This window comes from Phlebotomus papatasi, chromosome 3 (genome assembly GCF_024763615.1).
Source record: "Phlebotomus papatasi isolate M1 chromosome 3, Ppap_2.1, whole genome shotgun sequence".
In the NCBI taxonomy this organism is placed as follows: domain Eukaryota; kingdom Metazoa; phylum Arthropoda; class Insecta; order Diptera; family Psychodidae; genus Phlebotomus; species Phlebotomus papatasi.
This window is the reverse complement of record NC_077224.1, coordinates 2,555,314-2,572,463: the sequence shown is the minus strand read 5'-3', so window position 1 is coordinate 2,572,463 and position 17,150 is coordinate 2,555,314. Positions and strand designations below refer to the sequence as shown.

Here is a 17,150-nt window from a genome sequence, read left to right as displayed (position 1 = left end):
TTTTGTTGTCGCTCAGTGACGTCACTTCCCATTTCTCTGCCATTTCTTCAGTTCGCGCGTTCAAAAGCAGAAGCATGGTCCATCGAGCCGTGAAAAATCAAGAAAAACCATGTGTAACAGCGTGAAAATTAATAAGAAAAACATTAAAACAGCTTTATTAAGTGGTAAGACAACCTTTTTAACTATTTCATTTGTATAAAATAAAATAAAGTAAAATAGTATTTTTTGGGACAAAATCAATGGGTAAAAGTTTTCAAAGAAATTATGGAAATTCTTTTTTTCAAATGGACTACTGACTACAGTAGACTCTCGCTCAATCGGCTTGTTGTGGTCGTCGTCAAAGTCAAGTGGACTGTATTTTTGAATCTTTTATTGACGTCTAATTTGGCGAGACACGGCCTGATCGATTTTTATATTATTTTCAAGAATATTAAGTGTTAAGTATTAAGTATTAAGCAGTGGTGGTTCCTGAAATATAATTCCTCTTTAAATTCTAATTTTCCCAATATTATTCTAAACTCTTACTTTGAATTAACTGCTTGGACTTTCTAGCAACTAATTTCCACTCACTATTTCTCTCTCAAGGCAAATTATCTGAAATAAAGCTTCTGTTAAATCTCTAATCTTAATTCTTCTTCTTTTCCCATACCTATAAACTTCAATGTCGCCAGAATATAGATATCAATCTAAATGTCTTTTAGATCGTCCCTATGCCTATAAATCGATCACCTATCACAAGAAACAATGTCACAAATTAGAGTGAATTACATAAAAACGCTGAAATTGCTGACTTACTCAAGAAATATAAGAAATCCTAGGAGCTTCACAAAACGTGTCTCGCCATTACAAAGCACAGTTCCAAAAGAAAGACAAAATGCCGGAAGGGCTCAATTACAGGGTTGGAAAATATTAATTTCAAATAATTCCGCTAGTTGGCGTTGTCGCGTTTCCAACATTTCCCCTCTCTGGTGCTCCTGCACCCATCCCTAATCCTGTCTGCTGGTCTTCCGCTACATCCAATAATGCCAGCTTCGCCACGGGTCGTCGGTACAAGCCCTGAGCTGTCTTCACCATAACAGACCGGATCTTCCCATCAGGAGCGGTAAAGACATCAGTGACTCTTCCAAGAGGCCAGGAGTTTCGTGGAAGTTGTTCATCACAAATCACCACTATGTCACCAATCTTCAGGGGTCGAATCTTCTGATGCCACTTCGTCCTACGTGTGAGCTCAGGAAGGTATTCATGAACCCATCTGTGCCAAAACATATCAGCAATCCGCTGACTTTTCCTCCAAGCCTTCCTGAGCACGAGATCTCCATCGTCAAAATTTCCAATAGGTCTATTTGCAGCTGAACGACCGATCAGGAAGTGATTTGGGGTGAGAGCCGTATCGTCCTCTGGCTCCACAGACACATACGTCAGTGGGCGTCCGTTCACAATAAACTCAACTTCCGTGAACAAAGTCAATAGCTCCTCATCGGTGGGGACATGATTTTTCAATAAATCTTTTAGGACATTTTTCACTGACCTGATTAGCCTTTCCCATGCCCCGCCCATGTGTGGTGCTGCAGGAGGATTGAAATGGAAGTCAATCTTTCGCTCGGAGAGGGCTTCTGTCATCCTGCCTGTCTCTAGAGCTTGGTACAGATGACGAAATTCATTATCTGCACCCCGCAGATTGGTCCCATTGTCACAAACCAAATCACTAATCGGGCCACGGCGTCCAAGAAATCGTCGTATAGCCATAATGGCTGAATCTGTAGTCAGGGAGTGTGCTATCTCCAGGTGCACAGCTCTGGTTGCGAGGCATGTAAAGAGAACACCCCACCTTTTCTCGTGTCGACGTCCAACTTTCACCATCAGGGGGCCGAAGTAATCCACACCACTTCTCACGAAGGGATACACTGAATCTGTCACACGGAACCTGGGTAAAGCTGCCATCTCCGGAACTACTGGGCGAGCTCTTTGATTCTTACACTGCTGACATTCATGCCAAGCTCTTTTCACTGCCACACGAACTCGCGGAATATGAAATCTTTCTCGCAAGTAATTCACCACTTGCTCACGTCCCTGGTGATGGTGTCTCTCATGAGCGTCTTTGATCAATAACTTGGTGGCCGGATGTTTTTGAGCTAAAATCACTGGATATTTCTCCCTCACATCACTATTCACCAGACGTGAATCAATTCGAAGGATTCCGTCCGAATCCAGGGTTGGTGAGAGAGTGAGCAGAGGGCTCTGTTTGTCGACGGATTCTCCTCTCTTAAGAGTCTCAATTTCAGCCCAAAATTCTGTCTGAATCTTCCGGAACCACTGCTTCTCAGCTGCCAACAAGTCTTTCACTGTCAGTGTAGGCCTTTTCGGGGGGCATCCACCAGACTTCTTGACCTTCCATCTGTCTAACCAATATTTCGCACAAATCATGGCTGTTGCCGTCACACGAATAAGACGATTCCACTGAGAAAATCGCTCAATTTTTGGCATCAGCTGGTCACCGCGAAACACTTCAACATTTGTCATAACCGTAAACACTTCAACGTCATTTGTTTTGTTTTCAATTGTCTCACTTTTCTCCCGGGGCCACCCACTCTCAAGTTGTCTGAGAAAGGGAGGTCCACAGAACCACATTGATGATTCACTGAAATCACTTTTCACCATCCTGGTAGCCAAATCAGCTGGATTGAGTTTTGTAGGCACCCATCGCCACTGCCGGAACTCTGTCAACTCATCAATTTCACTGATTCTGTGACCAACAAATTGTTTGAAGCGTCGAGAATCACTTCTAATCCATCCCAGGACAGTCAGGGAATCACTCCAAAGCACTACGTCGTCAATCTTGACATCCAAGGTAGCTCGAATTGCTGCACTCATTCTAGAACTCATCACTGCGGCTTGTAGCTCAAGCCGGGGAATGCTTGTCGACTTCAAGGGGCTCACTTTTGTTCTGGCGCACACAAATGACACTTCAATTTCACTGTTAATTTCACTCACAATCCTCAGGTAAGCCACGGATGAGTATGCGTGTTCACTGGCATCGCCAAAGATGTGAAGTTGAACGGAAGTTGCTTGAGGCAAATTTGGAGAATAGCACCTGGAAACTCTCACTGTGCTGATCGTCTTCAATTCGTCTAGAAAAGTTTTCCAGTGCTGTAGTGCAATGCCCTCAATCGGATCGTCCCATCCAATTTTTAACCTCCAAATTTCTTGCAAAATCATTTTTCCCTTGACAGTGAACATGGCCAGAAACCCCAGAGGGTCAAATATAGACATGATGAGTCGCAGCACGTCTCGCATCGTCGGGATCTTCTCTCCAGAGAGTATTTCAGCAGGAACACGATGGAATTGTGTCTTAAAGGTGAAGATGTCAGCCGTCGAATCCCACCATAGGCCAAGAACACGGTCCAATTCGTCCAGTGTTTGAGATGCCAAATTCTTCATGGTGTCAGTGAAGGTATCCAAAATTCTCGAATCGTTCGCTGTCCAATTAACGATATCGAATCCTCCAGCCTTCTGGACATAGACAATATCTCTGATTAGCTTTCTGGCGTCCTCAATGCTGTCAGCACTGCCAAGGTAATCATCACAATAGGTATTGTCTAATATTCCCTTCACAGCTTCCGGATAGTCCATTGCATGTTCCTCCGCATTGACATTCTTCACATAAGAGGCCAAAGTGGGAGAACAGGAAGCCCCAAACGTCATGACATCCATTTTGTACTCATCTGGTTCGACATCTCTCCTCATACCTCTGTAGAGAATTCTCTGATAATTTGTGTCGTCCTTTCTCACGTGAACACGGTGAAACATTTCACGGATATCACCCGTAAATGCGTACTTCCCTTTTCTAAAATTCTCCAGCACACCCGGAAGTGACTTCAAAAGATCAGGTCCCTTAGTCAGAAAGTCATTAAGGGAAAATCCATGAGACTTGGCAGCGCAATCAAAGACAACCCTAATCTTCTTTTTTGCAGGATGAAAGACTGAGAAATGCGGCAGATACCAGACATTCTCCATTGGCACTTGCAAATCTTCCTCTGTGAGCTTCACCAGATATTTCTTTTGTATGTGGTCTTCCATCTTTGCACAATACGCCTCTGCCAGCTCTGGGTCTCGATCCAACTTCCTCTCAGTGGCATGGAGTCGCCTGAGAGCTGCTTCCTTTGACTCAGGAACAGCCGGTTGCTTGCCGTCCTTCCACAGTAGCCCTGTCTCAAATCGTCCGTCATCAGTTCTGTGTGTCGTGCGCTCCATTATCTCTAGGGCTCTCTTGTCTTCACGAGAGGGGGCTTTCCCAAGAGACTCGGCGCCAAATGAGTCAATGGAGAAGGAATCCTTCACCATTTCGTAGAGATCATCACGTCGCTCCCACATAGAATAGTTTTTGGGGCCATTTATGGGTCTGCCGTCTATTTTTCCCATTACCACCCATCCCAGCCACGTTCTTACGAGGTAAGGGGCATTCCATGGGCCATGGATGATCTCTCGAGACACAATAAGGGGTGTATTGTCTAGACCTATCAACAACTCTGGCACTGCATCCTTCAGGGACTGTACTTGGCCGTCCGCCAAGTGCCTCCAGTCTCTCGAGAGAGCTGACATGTCCACAGTCTGTCTTGGGAGATTCAATTCAAAAACTGTTCTCACCCTTTGCATCAAATACTCCTTCGCATTTGGTAGAAACCCACGAACTCTACATTCGACAGTCTTGGATGTGAGATCGGTGTTTGCCAAAGGACCTGCTCCTTGCCAGTACAGAGGTATTCCAGGCCCATCCAGTCCAAGTCTCTCTGCCAGAGAGGAAGTCATCATGGTGATGGTTGAACCCTCATCCAGAAAAGCATAAACCTTCTCAGTCCCTTTCGGCCCTGTCACATAGACTGGAAGAATCTTCATAAAGATTTGGTTATGGCTGCCGCCATGACCATGAGCCACAATTTCGCCGTCAATGGCCCCTCCCTGTGACAAAGGTGCATCCTTTGGAGCAGGCAGAGAAAACATAACCTTATCCACATTGCATGGGGAAAACAGCAAGAATCTGACAGTCTCTCTTGCCTCTCCAACCAGACTTTTTTGCAAGACGGTAAGCTTTTCTGTGTTGTTGTATCCACAACTGTCACTTAGATTCTCAAACCATGCCTTGAAAATGGGCCATTCTTGCACATTTCCTTCAAATTTGTGCGTCTCATCACCCACAGATTGGCGCACCAAGAACTTCTTCATGATGTCCATGTACTCGGGAGTGGGTGTATGATGTCTGGTGTCGTCTTTGGCAACCTTCATGACCGTATGAAGTGCCGTTTCAAATTCATCAGTCGTCATGGTCACTCTCTTTGGCTCTGGGGGATTCTCCTTGAACCTAAGAAACTTCTTCCTGTCGTCTGCTTCAGCCCCTCTCTGTGCAATGTCTCCGGCGGTCTTCCTCTGCAGCCTCTCTCGCAAGATGTCCTGGTCTAACTTCTTTTGAAAGTGCTGGAATCTATTGACCACTCCCTCCAACTCATCGTCACTTGAGGAATCCTTCAAAGTAGCCTTGTCATTGCCCGTCTGGCCCAAGATGATTTTGTCGTCTACATCCGGGATGGGCTTGTCAGTTCCTTTGGCTTCTGGCTTGCCGGCCTCGTCCAAAAGAGGGTACTTCTCCAGCTTCATCAATGGAGTGGAAGTCTTGGCAGGTAGATCTTCATAGGAATCCGCAGATACGTTTGCCAGAGATGCAGCTTTCGCCTCAATCACCATCGAATGACGAAGTGACAGTTCCTTTTCCCTCAAAGAGAGCAATTCCATTTCCTTTTTTGTCCTTTCCATCTGGGTCTGGACAATTGTGAGCTCCAGCTCAGTCAGGTCATCATCGAATCCTAGCCGCTTCGGTGGCTGACCCTTATTTGCCCTTTCACTCCGCCTGAGTCCCTCCATGTCGTCGTCAGGGAACTCGGGAGTTAATCCACAGGCGCCAGTGCCGTCTATTCGGCGAGTATGGACCAAAATGTTGTGGTCGTCGTCAAAGTCAAGTGGACTGTATTTTTGAATCTTTTATTGACGTCTAATTTGGCGAGACACGGCCTGATCGATTTTTATATTATTTTCAAGAATATTAAGTGTTAAGTATTAAGTATTAAGCAGTGGTGGTTCCTGAAATATAATTCCTCTTTAAATTCTAATTTTCCCAATATTATTCTAAACTCTTACTTTGAATTAACTGCTTGGACTTTCTAGCAACTAATTTCCACTCACTATTTCTCTCTCAAGGCAAATTATCTGAAATAAAGCTTCTGTTAAATCTCTAATCTTAATTCTTCTTCTTTTCCCATACCTATAAACTTCAATGTCGCCAGAATATAGATATCAATCTAAATGTCTTTTAGATCGTCCCTATGCCTATAAATCGATCACCTATCACAAGAAACAATGTCACAAATTAGAGTGAATTACATAAAAACGCTGAAATTGCTGACTTACTCAAGAAATATAAGAAATCCTAGGAGCTTCACAAAACGTGTCTCGCCATTACAAAGCACAGTTCCAAAAGAAAGACAAAATGCCGGAAGGGCTCAATTACAGGGTTGGAAAATATTAATTTCAAATAATTCCGCTAGTTGGCGTTGTCGCGTTTCCAACACGGCTCTTTTTCAATGGGACGAAAAATTTTCTTGACAATTTTCACGCATGAAGCTAATTTGCTCAAACATGCTGTAGTTCCTATTATTATTATTATTACTTTATTTAATCACAAGATAGGGTCATCCCTTTTACAATTGTGATAATAAAAAAATCAGAAAAAGAGGAACATAAAAAATAGAAAATGACAAGAATTCAGAAAATAGGATGTTGAGAAACATTTTTAATGCTCCTTGGTATGTGCCTGGCTCCGTTATAAGGGGTTAATTTAAACATGCCCCCAGTTAATTCGTAGACATCGTGAAAGGCTTTTGGCTCACCCTAATGTTCTTGTCCGTAAACTGTTATATGTTCAACCTAAACGTAGGCTGAAAAGGATCTTGGATCTTGACAATTGATTTTTTTTTTATACTTTTAACTTATATTTATGAGAGGCAAGCTACTGGGATTGTACTTTCTCGAGACAGTGTTTTTTTTTTATTCAAATGTAGTCAATGTCAAACTAATTACTTAGTGTAGAGAATTTCACATTAAAATTTTCATATGATTCACATCAATTGTTGCTGTTATATGCCCTAATGTGCAATTTTCGTCAAGAGCTTTTAGAAATCGATTCATTTAGTGATAAAAAAGTGGACTCGAGTCACAAAAATTGGTTTAAATTTTAAATAGATTAAAATAGCATAAATAGGGTGGAATAACCGGCTATCGCCATGTTTAGGAAAAAATTAAATTCATTTAATCATAACTTTTGAATCCTTGTTACGATAAGTCAAATTTGACACAAAGTTACTTAGATGTATTGGCTCTAGATACGTGAAAACAATAATCCTAGAACATAACGCTCGACTACTTAAAAAACTGTTTTTTATTAATAATGCAAAAATAACCATTTCGTCGCCACTTTTTACCACTTTTCGCCAGTTTTGTAAAATTTGTAACCACTTCTCGCCACCCACTTGAAAAGAACCACACTCGGTTATTTTAGGCAATGCTATGAAAAGAATACATTCACCATTTCTCTTTCCTTGTGATCACTTTATTAGTACTCTCTTTAAATGATTTTTCTTCACTTTTCTTTGAGAAATCAAATTAAGGGGCTTTTGCACAAAGTAAACAATGCAGATTTGACAACTGAGAATGTACGAAGTGAAGTTAGCGTCGCCTATTGAAAAGATATGGCGACAGGTGGTAAAATCAATTCCAGAAAATTACCACTTCTCGCCATGCCTCACTTTTATACAAAAATAATATAAAATTAAATATTAATTGACTAAATACAAATTTTATGTATTCCACAAGTGCAATTAAATATTCAATAGACAAATTATTTACCCAAATAGGTATTTTTGGCCTGATGAAAATTTGACGACACTTAGTACATTTGGTAAGAGATGTTGGATTCGATGCACTTGCTTAAAATATTGCTCTAAGAAGTGATCAAAATCGTGAATCCAATACGAATAATTATTATTTTTCGATTCTATGCGTAGAAGCAGAAACAATACAAAAAAATTGCGACTCATTTATTTCATAAATTGCGAAAAATAGCGATTTCAATGTAAGTGGCGAGAAGTGGGGCACTGGCGAGAACTGGTGATTCCACCCTACGATTGATAATTATTGAGCAAATTATGAGCAAAATTTGCTCATTATATTTGCATCGGGTACTACTTTATTGCAGTCATTCGGGTAGTTTCTGCGCCACAACTTTCCCACCAGTTTTATTAATGATGAAATTGTGATTAAAAGTAGTGCCAATTTATCGTAAACGAGATGGAGAAAGGGCAAAAGGCATTGAAAAAGATCGGTGAAGTAAGAAAAAAGCTAAACAAAAATGTGTTTCATCTACATTTTATATTCGTTCATAAACTTCTAGGATTTCGTGGTCAAATGAGATGGTGGCGGAATTTATTGAGGCTGTACATCAGGAAACCGTCATTTGGGACTACAAATGTCGAGAATACAAAAATAGAGGCAGCCGATCTGATGGTTTTCAGTCCGTTTGCGACAAATTGAGTCACAAATCGCCTTCTTTTGTAGATAAGGCCCTACGATTTGAAGAAGCTCTTCAAATTCCTCCGAAGTCATCCGGAGAAAATCATTGTGTCCAAAAAAATCTCCACTTGCGATGTTGTCATAAAGATTTTCAACGAAACCATGTGGAGGTCGCGTTAAAAGCCAATCTTTCGTCCACACCCTCCTTTTCGCTTGGCGGGTCCTTTTGCACGACACAAAAGCAGTGTACAGGAGGATAACTTCCCCTCGTCTCTAAAATCACACATTTTCACTCAAACGACTGAAATATGCTTCAAAACCAAAATCACTCATCTTACAACCCACATGCCATCGTAACAGAGCAATTCTAGCAATATGTCCTGGCTAAATCAGCGATTTCGAGTGGTTCTAGAAGTTTTAATGAGCAACTTTTCAATGTGAAATTTTCTAGTGTGATAACACCGTAACCGTGCTATCACAATAGGATTTTTCAATTTTTAAATTTAATTCAATTTTCAGATGAATTGTTCCTATGCGTTATTTTGCATCAAAAAATCATTTGAATTGATAGATTTTCTCTTAAAAACTTGGTTCACTAAAACATGTTTAGGCATGCTAAAATAGCATAAGTGTGGTTGCTCAATTAAATTTGAATTCAGCAAATTAAAATGTTAAACTTCCTCATTAATTTCAATTTTATTGCAGTTAAACAAGTAGCCTTTTGAATCAAATTGTTCTTACTAAATTTATTCTCTCGTAATTAATTATTATTTGTGGGCAATAAAATAAAATAAGTAAAGTAATTAGTGGTAAACTTGTACGCGAGTGAAGCTTCAGTATCGGGAGTAATTTACTAAGTTCCTCCAAAGCAATTCGAAGGAAATTGTTGCGTCAAGAAATCGCAGTTGGGATGACTTAAAACAGATTTTTAACACGTCTACAAAACTTTCTTCTGTCATTGGAAATTCTTTTGTATAACAGATAAGTGACTTATAAGACATTTTAAGTACAATCACACATTTTCCGGAATTATTCACAGTCAAAAGTCTCGCAGCTCTATTTAAAATTGAGCAAGTTTCTTGCAAAATATGTCCTGGCTGTGAGAATTGTCAAGTAAATTCTACAAAAATTACAATGCTCAATTGGCTCAATTGAATTTAAAATTAAATTGTGAAAATTATAGTGTGATAGCACGGTAAGAAGGAAAAATTTGCGTTTATTTATATCGAATTGATTTAATTTAGTATTCCAAAGCTTGAAAACACAAAAATGTAAATGAACAAGGATTTCATTATACAATTTTAATACAACATTTTTATAAGACCGTAACCGAAATAACACATCTTTTTATTTTTACTGGATTCTGCAGGAGCTTCTCAAGGCAGCTCTCAATCTCGTCAGCACTAAATATCAATTGCAAATGACTTCTATTCTTAAAGACACTCATAGCAGCCATAACAACAATACCAAATTTATTTATCATTCTATCGTACACCCCCACAGTGTCCGGAACACGACTAATTGATTTAATCAAGTCTATTCTACGAGTCACTCTGAATATATTGTACAGACAAGAAATGCTCAAGAAAATGGCAAAAACTTCTCTAAGGAGGAATATTAGGGGATTTTTCGTGGTTTTCTATTTGAAAAAAATATCAAAATTGGAGAATATCAATATTCTCTGAGCACTAAGAATGCTTCCTAATTTTTGAGTGATTGCCATTGGAACTTTCTGAGACTGAGATAAGAACCATTTAACCGCCTTTATATTGATTAGGAATAACCAATTAGAGAGCAAATTAATAGCTTTATCTTTAGATAATGTCATTAATTGCGAAATTGACCGGGAAGTGTTCCGCTCTACTGTCCGGAGTCCGGAAGATTATAATTCGGTTCAGGGAACTCAAGACTGTTGCTAAGAAGCCAGGAGAAAGTGACTAAAAGCCTTTGATTGAAAGACAAGGGTATGGAAAGAAAGTGCTTGAGCTTTTCGAGAAGAAACTCAATTTAACCAACCTCCAGAGTAAAAACAGTGAAAAACCGAAAAGAATTAAGACTGAGGTGCCATAAATGTTTGGATAAGTCGTCGTTTTCCTTCCCATGAAAGATTTATCTAGAAAACAGCTTAATAATATTTGGTAAGTTAATTAAGTTGATTATATAAGTTAATTAAGATTGAAGTCACCTCAAAATTAAAATACTTTTTAGTTTCCCCAAGAGCTTTCGGTGTTGATATGGACCTTCTTCAGTGGTCAAGTAAACTATATTTTTTTAGTTTTCTTGATAGTTTAATCAACTACTGAAGAAGGTCAATATCCGTACGAAAGTTATGGAGAATGTTAAAAAAGTGTTTTATTTAATCTGAGCGAGATAACCGCATTACCGAGGATCTCAGTGGCGCAATAGGCAAGATCGTTGGGTCTTGTGCGGTGAGATCTTTTTCTCGACTCTCACAGTTGTGAGTTCAAGTCCTGCCCGAAGCAAGCAGCAAAAATGCCAGAAAAAGGCATTTTCACTATGACAACGTAATAAAATGCACTGACTCTGCCCAAAAAAAACCTTCAGGAGCATGGAAGAAGCATTTACCATGGGGACGTTCCTAGGCGATCTACGATCAGCAGATTCTTCCAATAATCTTCAAAACGCACTCATCATGCCAGTTCAAACTTTCAATGGAATTATACATAGCTTCAATTTAAAAGGTCGGACTGACGTTAAAAATTAAAAATTCAGCATAAAAACAACCATTTAATGGTAAATTACAACACATGTGCAAATATTACAAGACAATTACGAGGAACTTCAAAGAAAAGAACCAAATAATCTACGTAACTTCACAAAGTTTCAAAGCGACCCCTACAAATTACTCTTCGCTTTGAAGAGACTAATAGCCAATTCCCTGACTTTCATCTTCCTTATCTTCCCAGAAGGCGTCATAGGGACTTCATTGACGAAGTAAACACCTCCTCGAAGTTTCTTATAGTCCATTACTTTGCCCTCTACGAACTTCATTAGTTCTTCTTCGGTTACCGTGGATCCATTCTTCCGTACAATAACTGCAGCCGGAAGATCGGTATAAGTTGGATCAGGAATGCCTACAACAACAGCCTGGAGAACTCCTGAATGTGTTTCAAGGATTTCTTCAAGTTCAGATGGTGCTATTTGGTAACTGCTGTACTTAAACATTTCCTTATTTCGACCGGTGATGTAGAGTTGTCCATCTTCTTCGAAATGACCAATGTCTCCTGTATGGATCCATCCATCTTTGTCCAGGATCTCCTTTGTGGCCTTCGGATTATTATAGTATCCCTGAAAAGGAATTTAAAAATTAAATGTTTACCACAGGCCAATCCTGAATTGAGGGTTTATACCAGGAACTGTGTACGGCTTTTAACGCAAATCTCTCCTGATTCTCCAACACCAACTTGATTCCCTTCTTCATTGAGTAGTTTAACTGTCACTCCTGCTGCAAGATTACCCACGGATACTTTGGCTGATGGCATCATTTGGGCAGAGATTCCTCCGGATTCTGTACATCCATATCCAACAGTAAAGAGCCCATTGGTAACGTACTGTCTAACCTTCATGGCTAATTCTTGGGTCACAAGACTTCCGCCGCACATGTAACTCTTAACATTGGCTAGAGAATCCTTCTCAAAAGCCGGCGAATTGACAAGAAGAGATGTTTGGGCAGGAGGTAGAAACAAGAGAGCTACATCGTAGTCCTTTATGATTTTTATAGCGTACTCTGGACTAAAGGGTTTTGTCGTGATGATTCTTGTAACACCCAGGAAGAAACTCATGAACATCATGGTATATCCAGAGAGCCAGTAAAGTGAACTAAAACTGAACACTTTATCATTCTGCTCGATAAATAGGGTCATCACAGGACGACAAAACTGAAGTTGTAAAGTCATATGAGATAGGGCTACTCCCTTAGCTGGACCCGTAGTTCCTGATGAACAGAGAATAGCTGCACAGGAATTCTTGTCTACCTCTGGAGGATTCATGATCAAACTCCTATGAAAATAATTGTTAAAAAGAATTAATCAAAGTCTGGCCAAAGAAATGCTCATTCAGGGGTCCATCAAGCCTAATAAAAAGTGAAGCTATTTTTCACTTTTCCTTGTAAAAATTTTGCAGCTATTGCACCGCGACATAAACAAATTTCCTCGTAGTTCTTGTATAATTTTGGCGAACATTATGAAATATGTATTTTTAGATAGCTTTTAATGCACGATTTCGAAATATATCAAACTGATAAGTCAATTCTCTTTAGGAAAAAACTTGCCAATAGTCTTCAGTCAGTACCTCTATGCAAAAACGTATGGAAAAATGAAATGTCGAGAGGCCCCTGTGCCCATTAGTATTTTCTTCGGAATTTAGAAACTTAACGTAATTCTTATGTTACAGTAATTATTTATAATTCAAATTCACAAACCAATTGAATGATTAGGCTTATGATAATGATAGGACATTCTGATAATGCAGAGTTCCATTTAAAAATAGGAGAAAAAAGCCATACAAAAACTGATTGAAAAAATATTCTCCTAGAGAATGAAGGAGTATCGGTTTACATAGAGTGTTTTCAAGATATGTTCAACTTGGTGTGTGAGCCCAAAGTTTATAAATCCCCTAAATGCCTAATCATTGTCATGAGACGCACGTGACTCACATGATCTCCATTTGAGAGCCCTTATCATCAAGAAAGTCATCAATATGAGCAAAATTGGCCACTCGTTGTCCAATAACTATGATAGTGGCCCTACTCTCCAGTTCCAACAGAGATCTCTGGACGGTTCTTGCCACGTCATCGTCACAGAAGACAAATTTAGGTTTAGTGGTCCGGAACATGTTAATAATCTCATCTGCAAGAGACCATTAATCACAAACAAGAAAAGACAAATAAAAGTCATTGATCAACCTTTTGTAAATGCTACATCCAGAGCATTAATTGGGGCTCCTAAATACAGGCATGCTAGAATAGTTGGTGTTAACTGATGGGAATTTTTGCAGACGAAACCTATGACATCTCCTTTGGAACAGCCGTTCTTCTGCATATTTAGGGCAATCTTAAAAGTATCTTCATAAATCTCTCCATTGGTTCTCTGACTTCCATCATCAGCACTGATTTGGCAAGCCTTATCAGGATTTAATTTAAGTAGATAGAGCACAGCACGGGCAACAGTAACATTTTCATGAAACATTGGACTTGGATCTTCATTACCACACCAATATTTCTTAGCACTGTCGTATCTGGTGGATATCATTTTAACTTAGCACAATGCTCCAATTTTCAAAACACTTTCGCGGAGGTATTTAAACTTTATCAATGTGACTCTCATGAAAAACTGAGTGTGACTAAATAAACAGCCAACCGGTTCTTCTCTTATAGCTTACGAAGACAAGTAACTTATCTGTGAAAGTCACCAATCATTCTAAGCCTCTGGTATCATCAGGAGAAGGTGTGTTAATCATAAACTCTAGAGTCTACTCTCGAAGAATGCTATCTCAACACTACTCTTGGTCAATGATCGAGCTAAGAGTACAACGTCTATTGAAAATCAGATAAGAACTCAATAGTCATTCTTCGTTGAGCAAACGAATTATCTTTAATCATACCATTCAGCATAGTCTTTGGCCTAATCAGACAATATCTATGGCATGTTGGGTTATTGTTTTCAGTATTTTAATTCTTTAAAAAGGTCCATTTGATAAGACTTTAATAGTCAACATTAAACATACTGAGTAAAGTAGAGGAAGGCGGGGCTATTAAGGCATGTATGACTTTATATAAATACCGTCGTTGCGGGTGACTTTCCACTCTACTGTTCGTGAGAATTTTATTAATTCTATCACTTATTGATGGTCTTCGCCGATCCGGTCTACCATGTCAAAGCATATAGGGATATGTTATGTACCAAGTAAGATACAATAATCTCCAAAAGGATTCTTGTAGTTTCAGTAATAATTCATGAAATGCTAGTATAGGTATTTTGTCAAAAAACGGCTCCGTGAAAAAGTTATCTGAAGGTGCAATTCCAAAAACGATTTCAGACTAATGTTGCCCAAATCTATTCCAAATTTATCTGGTTAGAATAATCCACTTCCATTTTGTGTATTATAGTTTTATTCATTTTAAAATGTATTAAGAATGATTTTAGAGTGAATAAAGACGGTAAACTCTTTACAAGGTTCCAAGCAAACCAAACAAGATTCCAAACAAAGGAAAGAATAAAAAAAAATATCAATTTGTATTTAAAATATTACATTTCAAACTTGAGACTTTGACGCTTGTATGCAACTATGCCGAAATTTGGCACACTTACCCTATCTTCCTATGAATGCATGGCTTATGTTATAAAATTGCATATAATGATCTTTCTAAAGCTTTATTATTGAAGTATTTGGTTAAAAAATTTCCAATTTTTCGGGAATTTAAGATAAAATGACCGAGATCTACAAGATGGTATGGTCGCCATCTTGATTTAACGTTTCTGTCCGCCATTTTGAATAACTGTCAAAACAAAAATCTCATCCGATTGAGCTGAAGTTTTAGTATGTTCTAGCTGATGTCAAGGCCTTTTCAGAACATATATAAAATATGATGTAGGTCAAGCGATTGTCTGGATATAGGGGCTCCAAGTTCAAAATTATGATATTTTCATGAATACAGAACTACGGGAACCTTCTTTTATTGAAACCATCACAAAAATAGCAGCGCTATCATTAGGCGATAATATCTAACGAACAAACAAAGAGAAAAGTAATGTTTTTGTTTATAATAGCACATTATTTGAGGATCTGAAAAAATGTTTTTGCAAAGATGAAAAAATAAAAAGTGTAATGACTAGCGCACAATAACTTTTGTTTGTAAACATGTTTTCAAAATTTCCCATGAGAATGAGCTAGATGACTAGATCTAGATCTCATTCACTCTCATTGAAATGTCAAAAACATGTTTACTAAACAAAAGTTATTGTGCATTAGGTAATAAGTAAATAAATATGTAAATAAAAGTAAATAAAAAGTAAACAAATGCACTTTTCGTTTATTTTTTTAATTATGTAAGAGTAAATAAATATATTAAAACAGCCTCAACTATCTTTAATGGTTACTGAGGCATCTTAATAAAAACAATTTAATTATTTTCTATTTGTATGAGCATTATTATAAACATCGAAACATATTTATTTTTACCTTTCAAAAATATGTTTTTTATGAGTTAGCTCTTTGTCGATGCGCAAATTTTCATTAAATTGGAATGACAAGGGATCAACTTGCTTGAGTTAGTCCCTTGTTTCACAAAAATTTGAACGATAAATCTATTTTGTGCCCCTTGACTTCAAACAAAACCGCGCAAGCAATCATAAAGAGTAAAATTTTGATAAACTTTTCTAATAACGAAATTTTTTGACTCATATCATTTGAAATTTTATTAAATTCTCTGTCTGAGTGCATTAAGACCTCAAAATCTCCAAAAAGTGAGTTGACCCCTTGTAATTTCCAAGGAGCGATTTCATCCAGAAATATTGAGAATTATGGTTTTTAGTGCAGATTTACAGTTTTCGAAGAAGTGGAATATAAGTTTAGAGAATCATTTTCAGAATTACGGTATATTTGAGCATTTTAAATGGAACAAATTTATATTATTCATTTTAATATTATAGCATTAGGGGGAGGTGGGACTACTTTGAGCTGTGGGGCTAGATTGTTATACGACTTTTTCGCCTATTTCTAAACGAAATTAGGGTTCGTGTGCCAAATTTCGGCATATAGTTGCAAATAAGCATCGAAGTCTTAAGTTTCAAATGCAATATTTTTCATACATATTGAAATTTCTTGTTACTTCCTTTTCGGGAGGGTTGTATGGAACCTTGTAAACTAGTTTATCATCTTTGTTTTCTCCAATACAGTTCCTAAAATATTGAAAAATTAATAAAAATATAGACATTGCTTTGGGTAGTATTCCGGCCACTTTGAGTGTAATACCGACCACCTTGTTTGTGACCACATTTTGTGAAGGAACGGGTAGAAAATTTCAAAACGTCATACGGAACGAGTTGAAAAATATTTACTTTAATACGTTTATATGACCCACAAGACCTGAAGAATTTTCCCGTAGCAGTTTGCCCTTCCTGAACTCTTCCAAGGCCTTTTCCACATGATCTTTTTCATACAGGCGATGTTTTTTTTCTATAGGAATTGTAGAACTCAAAAATTGAAGAAAAAAAATAAAATGAATAAGAAATTTAGGAAAGCAAAAGATGTTGCCGGAATAGGCAACATTGTTGCGCTCACAGTGTGGCACGCTGTACATTAATGATTGAAAGTATAAAGTCCCACCCATTTCACACAAATGAGCCTGATGAGGAAGGGGGAAACAAAATCACTTGATCCCACAAGATCAGTAAAATGTACTTTCACTCTCTCTTGGTTCCTGACCATCCCCGAGGAAACATCATCGTCAGTCCTGGCGCCCACGGAATTTCTACTCGGGAAAATTATAAATTTGGGCTGATAAGTATTTTGTGCAG

At 38.4% G+C, this 17,150-nt stretch overlaps 2 protein-coding genes and 1 long non-coding RNA gene across 3 annotated transcripts; 1 reads left to right on the top strand and 2 right to left on the bottom strand.

The window, feature by feature from the left end:
* Nucleotides 1-915: 915 nt before the first annotated feature.
* Nucleotides 916-4,998, bottom strand: LOC129805169 (uncharacterized). Its single transcript, XM_055852924.1, has one exon. It carries the CDS (start codon nt 4,996-4,998, stop codon nt 916-918), a length of 4,083 nt encoding a protein of 1,360 aa, XP_055708899.1.
* Nucleotides 4,999-5,003: 5 nt separating this feature from the next.
* LOC129806453 (uncharacterized) lies at nt 5,004-6,281 on the top strand. Its single transcript, XR_008752165.1, has 2 exons — nt 5,004-5,080; nt 5,196-6,281. It is a non-coding gene; the product is annotated as an uncharacterized LOC129806453 (long non-coding RNA).
* A 5,060-nt stretch (nt 6,282-11,341) lies between these two features.
* LOC129806424 (probable 4-coumarate--CoA ligase 3) lies at nt 11,342-14,122 on the bottom strand. Its single transcript, XM_055855007.1, has 4 exons — nt 13,538-14,122; nt 13,289-13,481; nt 11,985-12,633; nt 11,342-11,922 (listed from the first exon to the last, which is right to left on the bottom strand). Exons 1-4 carry the CDS (start codon nt 13,881-13,883, stop codon nt 11,470-11,472), a joined length of 1,641 nt encoding a protein of 546 aa, XP_055710982.1. The 5' UTR covers nt 13,884-14,122; the 3' UTR covers nt 11,342-11,469.
* Nucleotides 14,123-17,150: the final 3,028 nt, after the last annotated feature.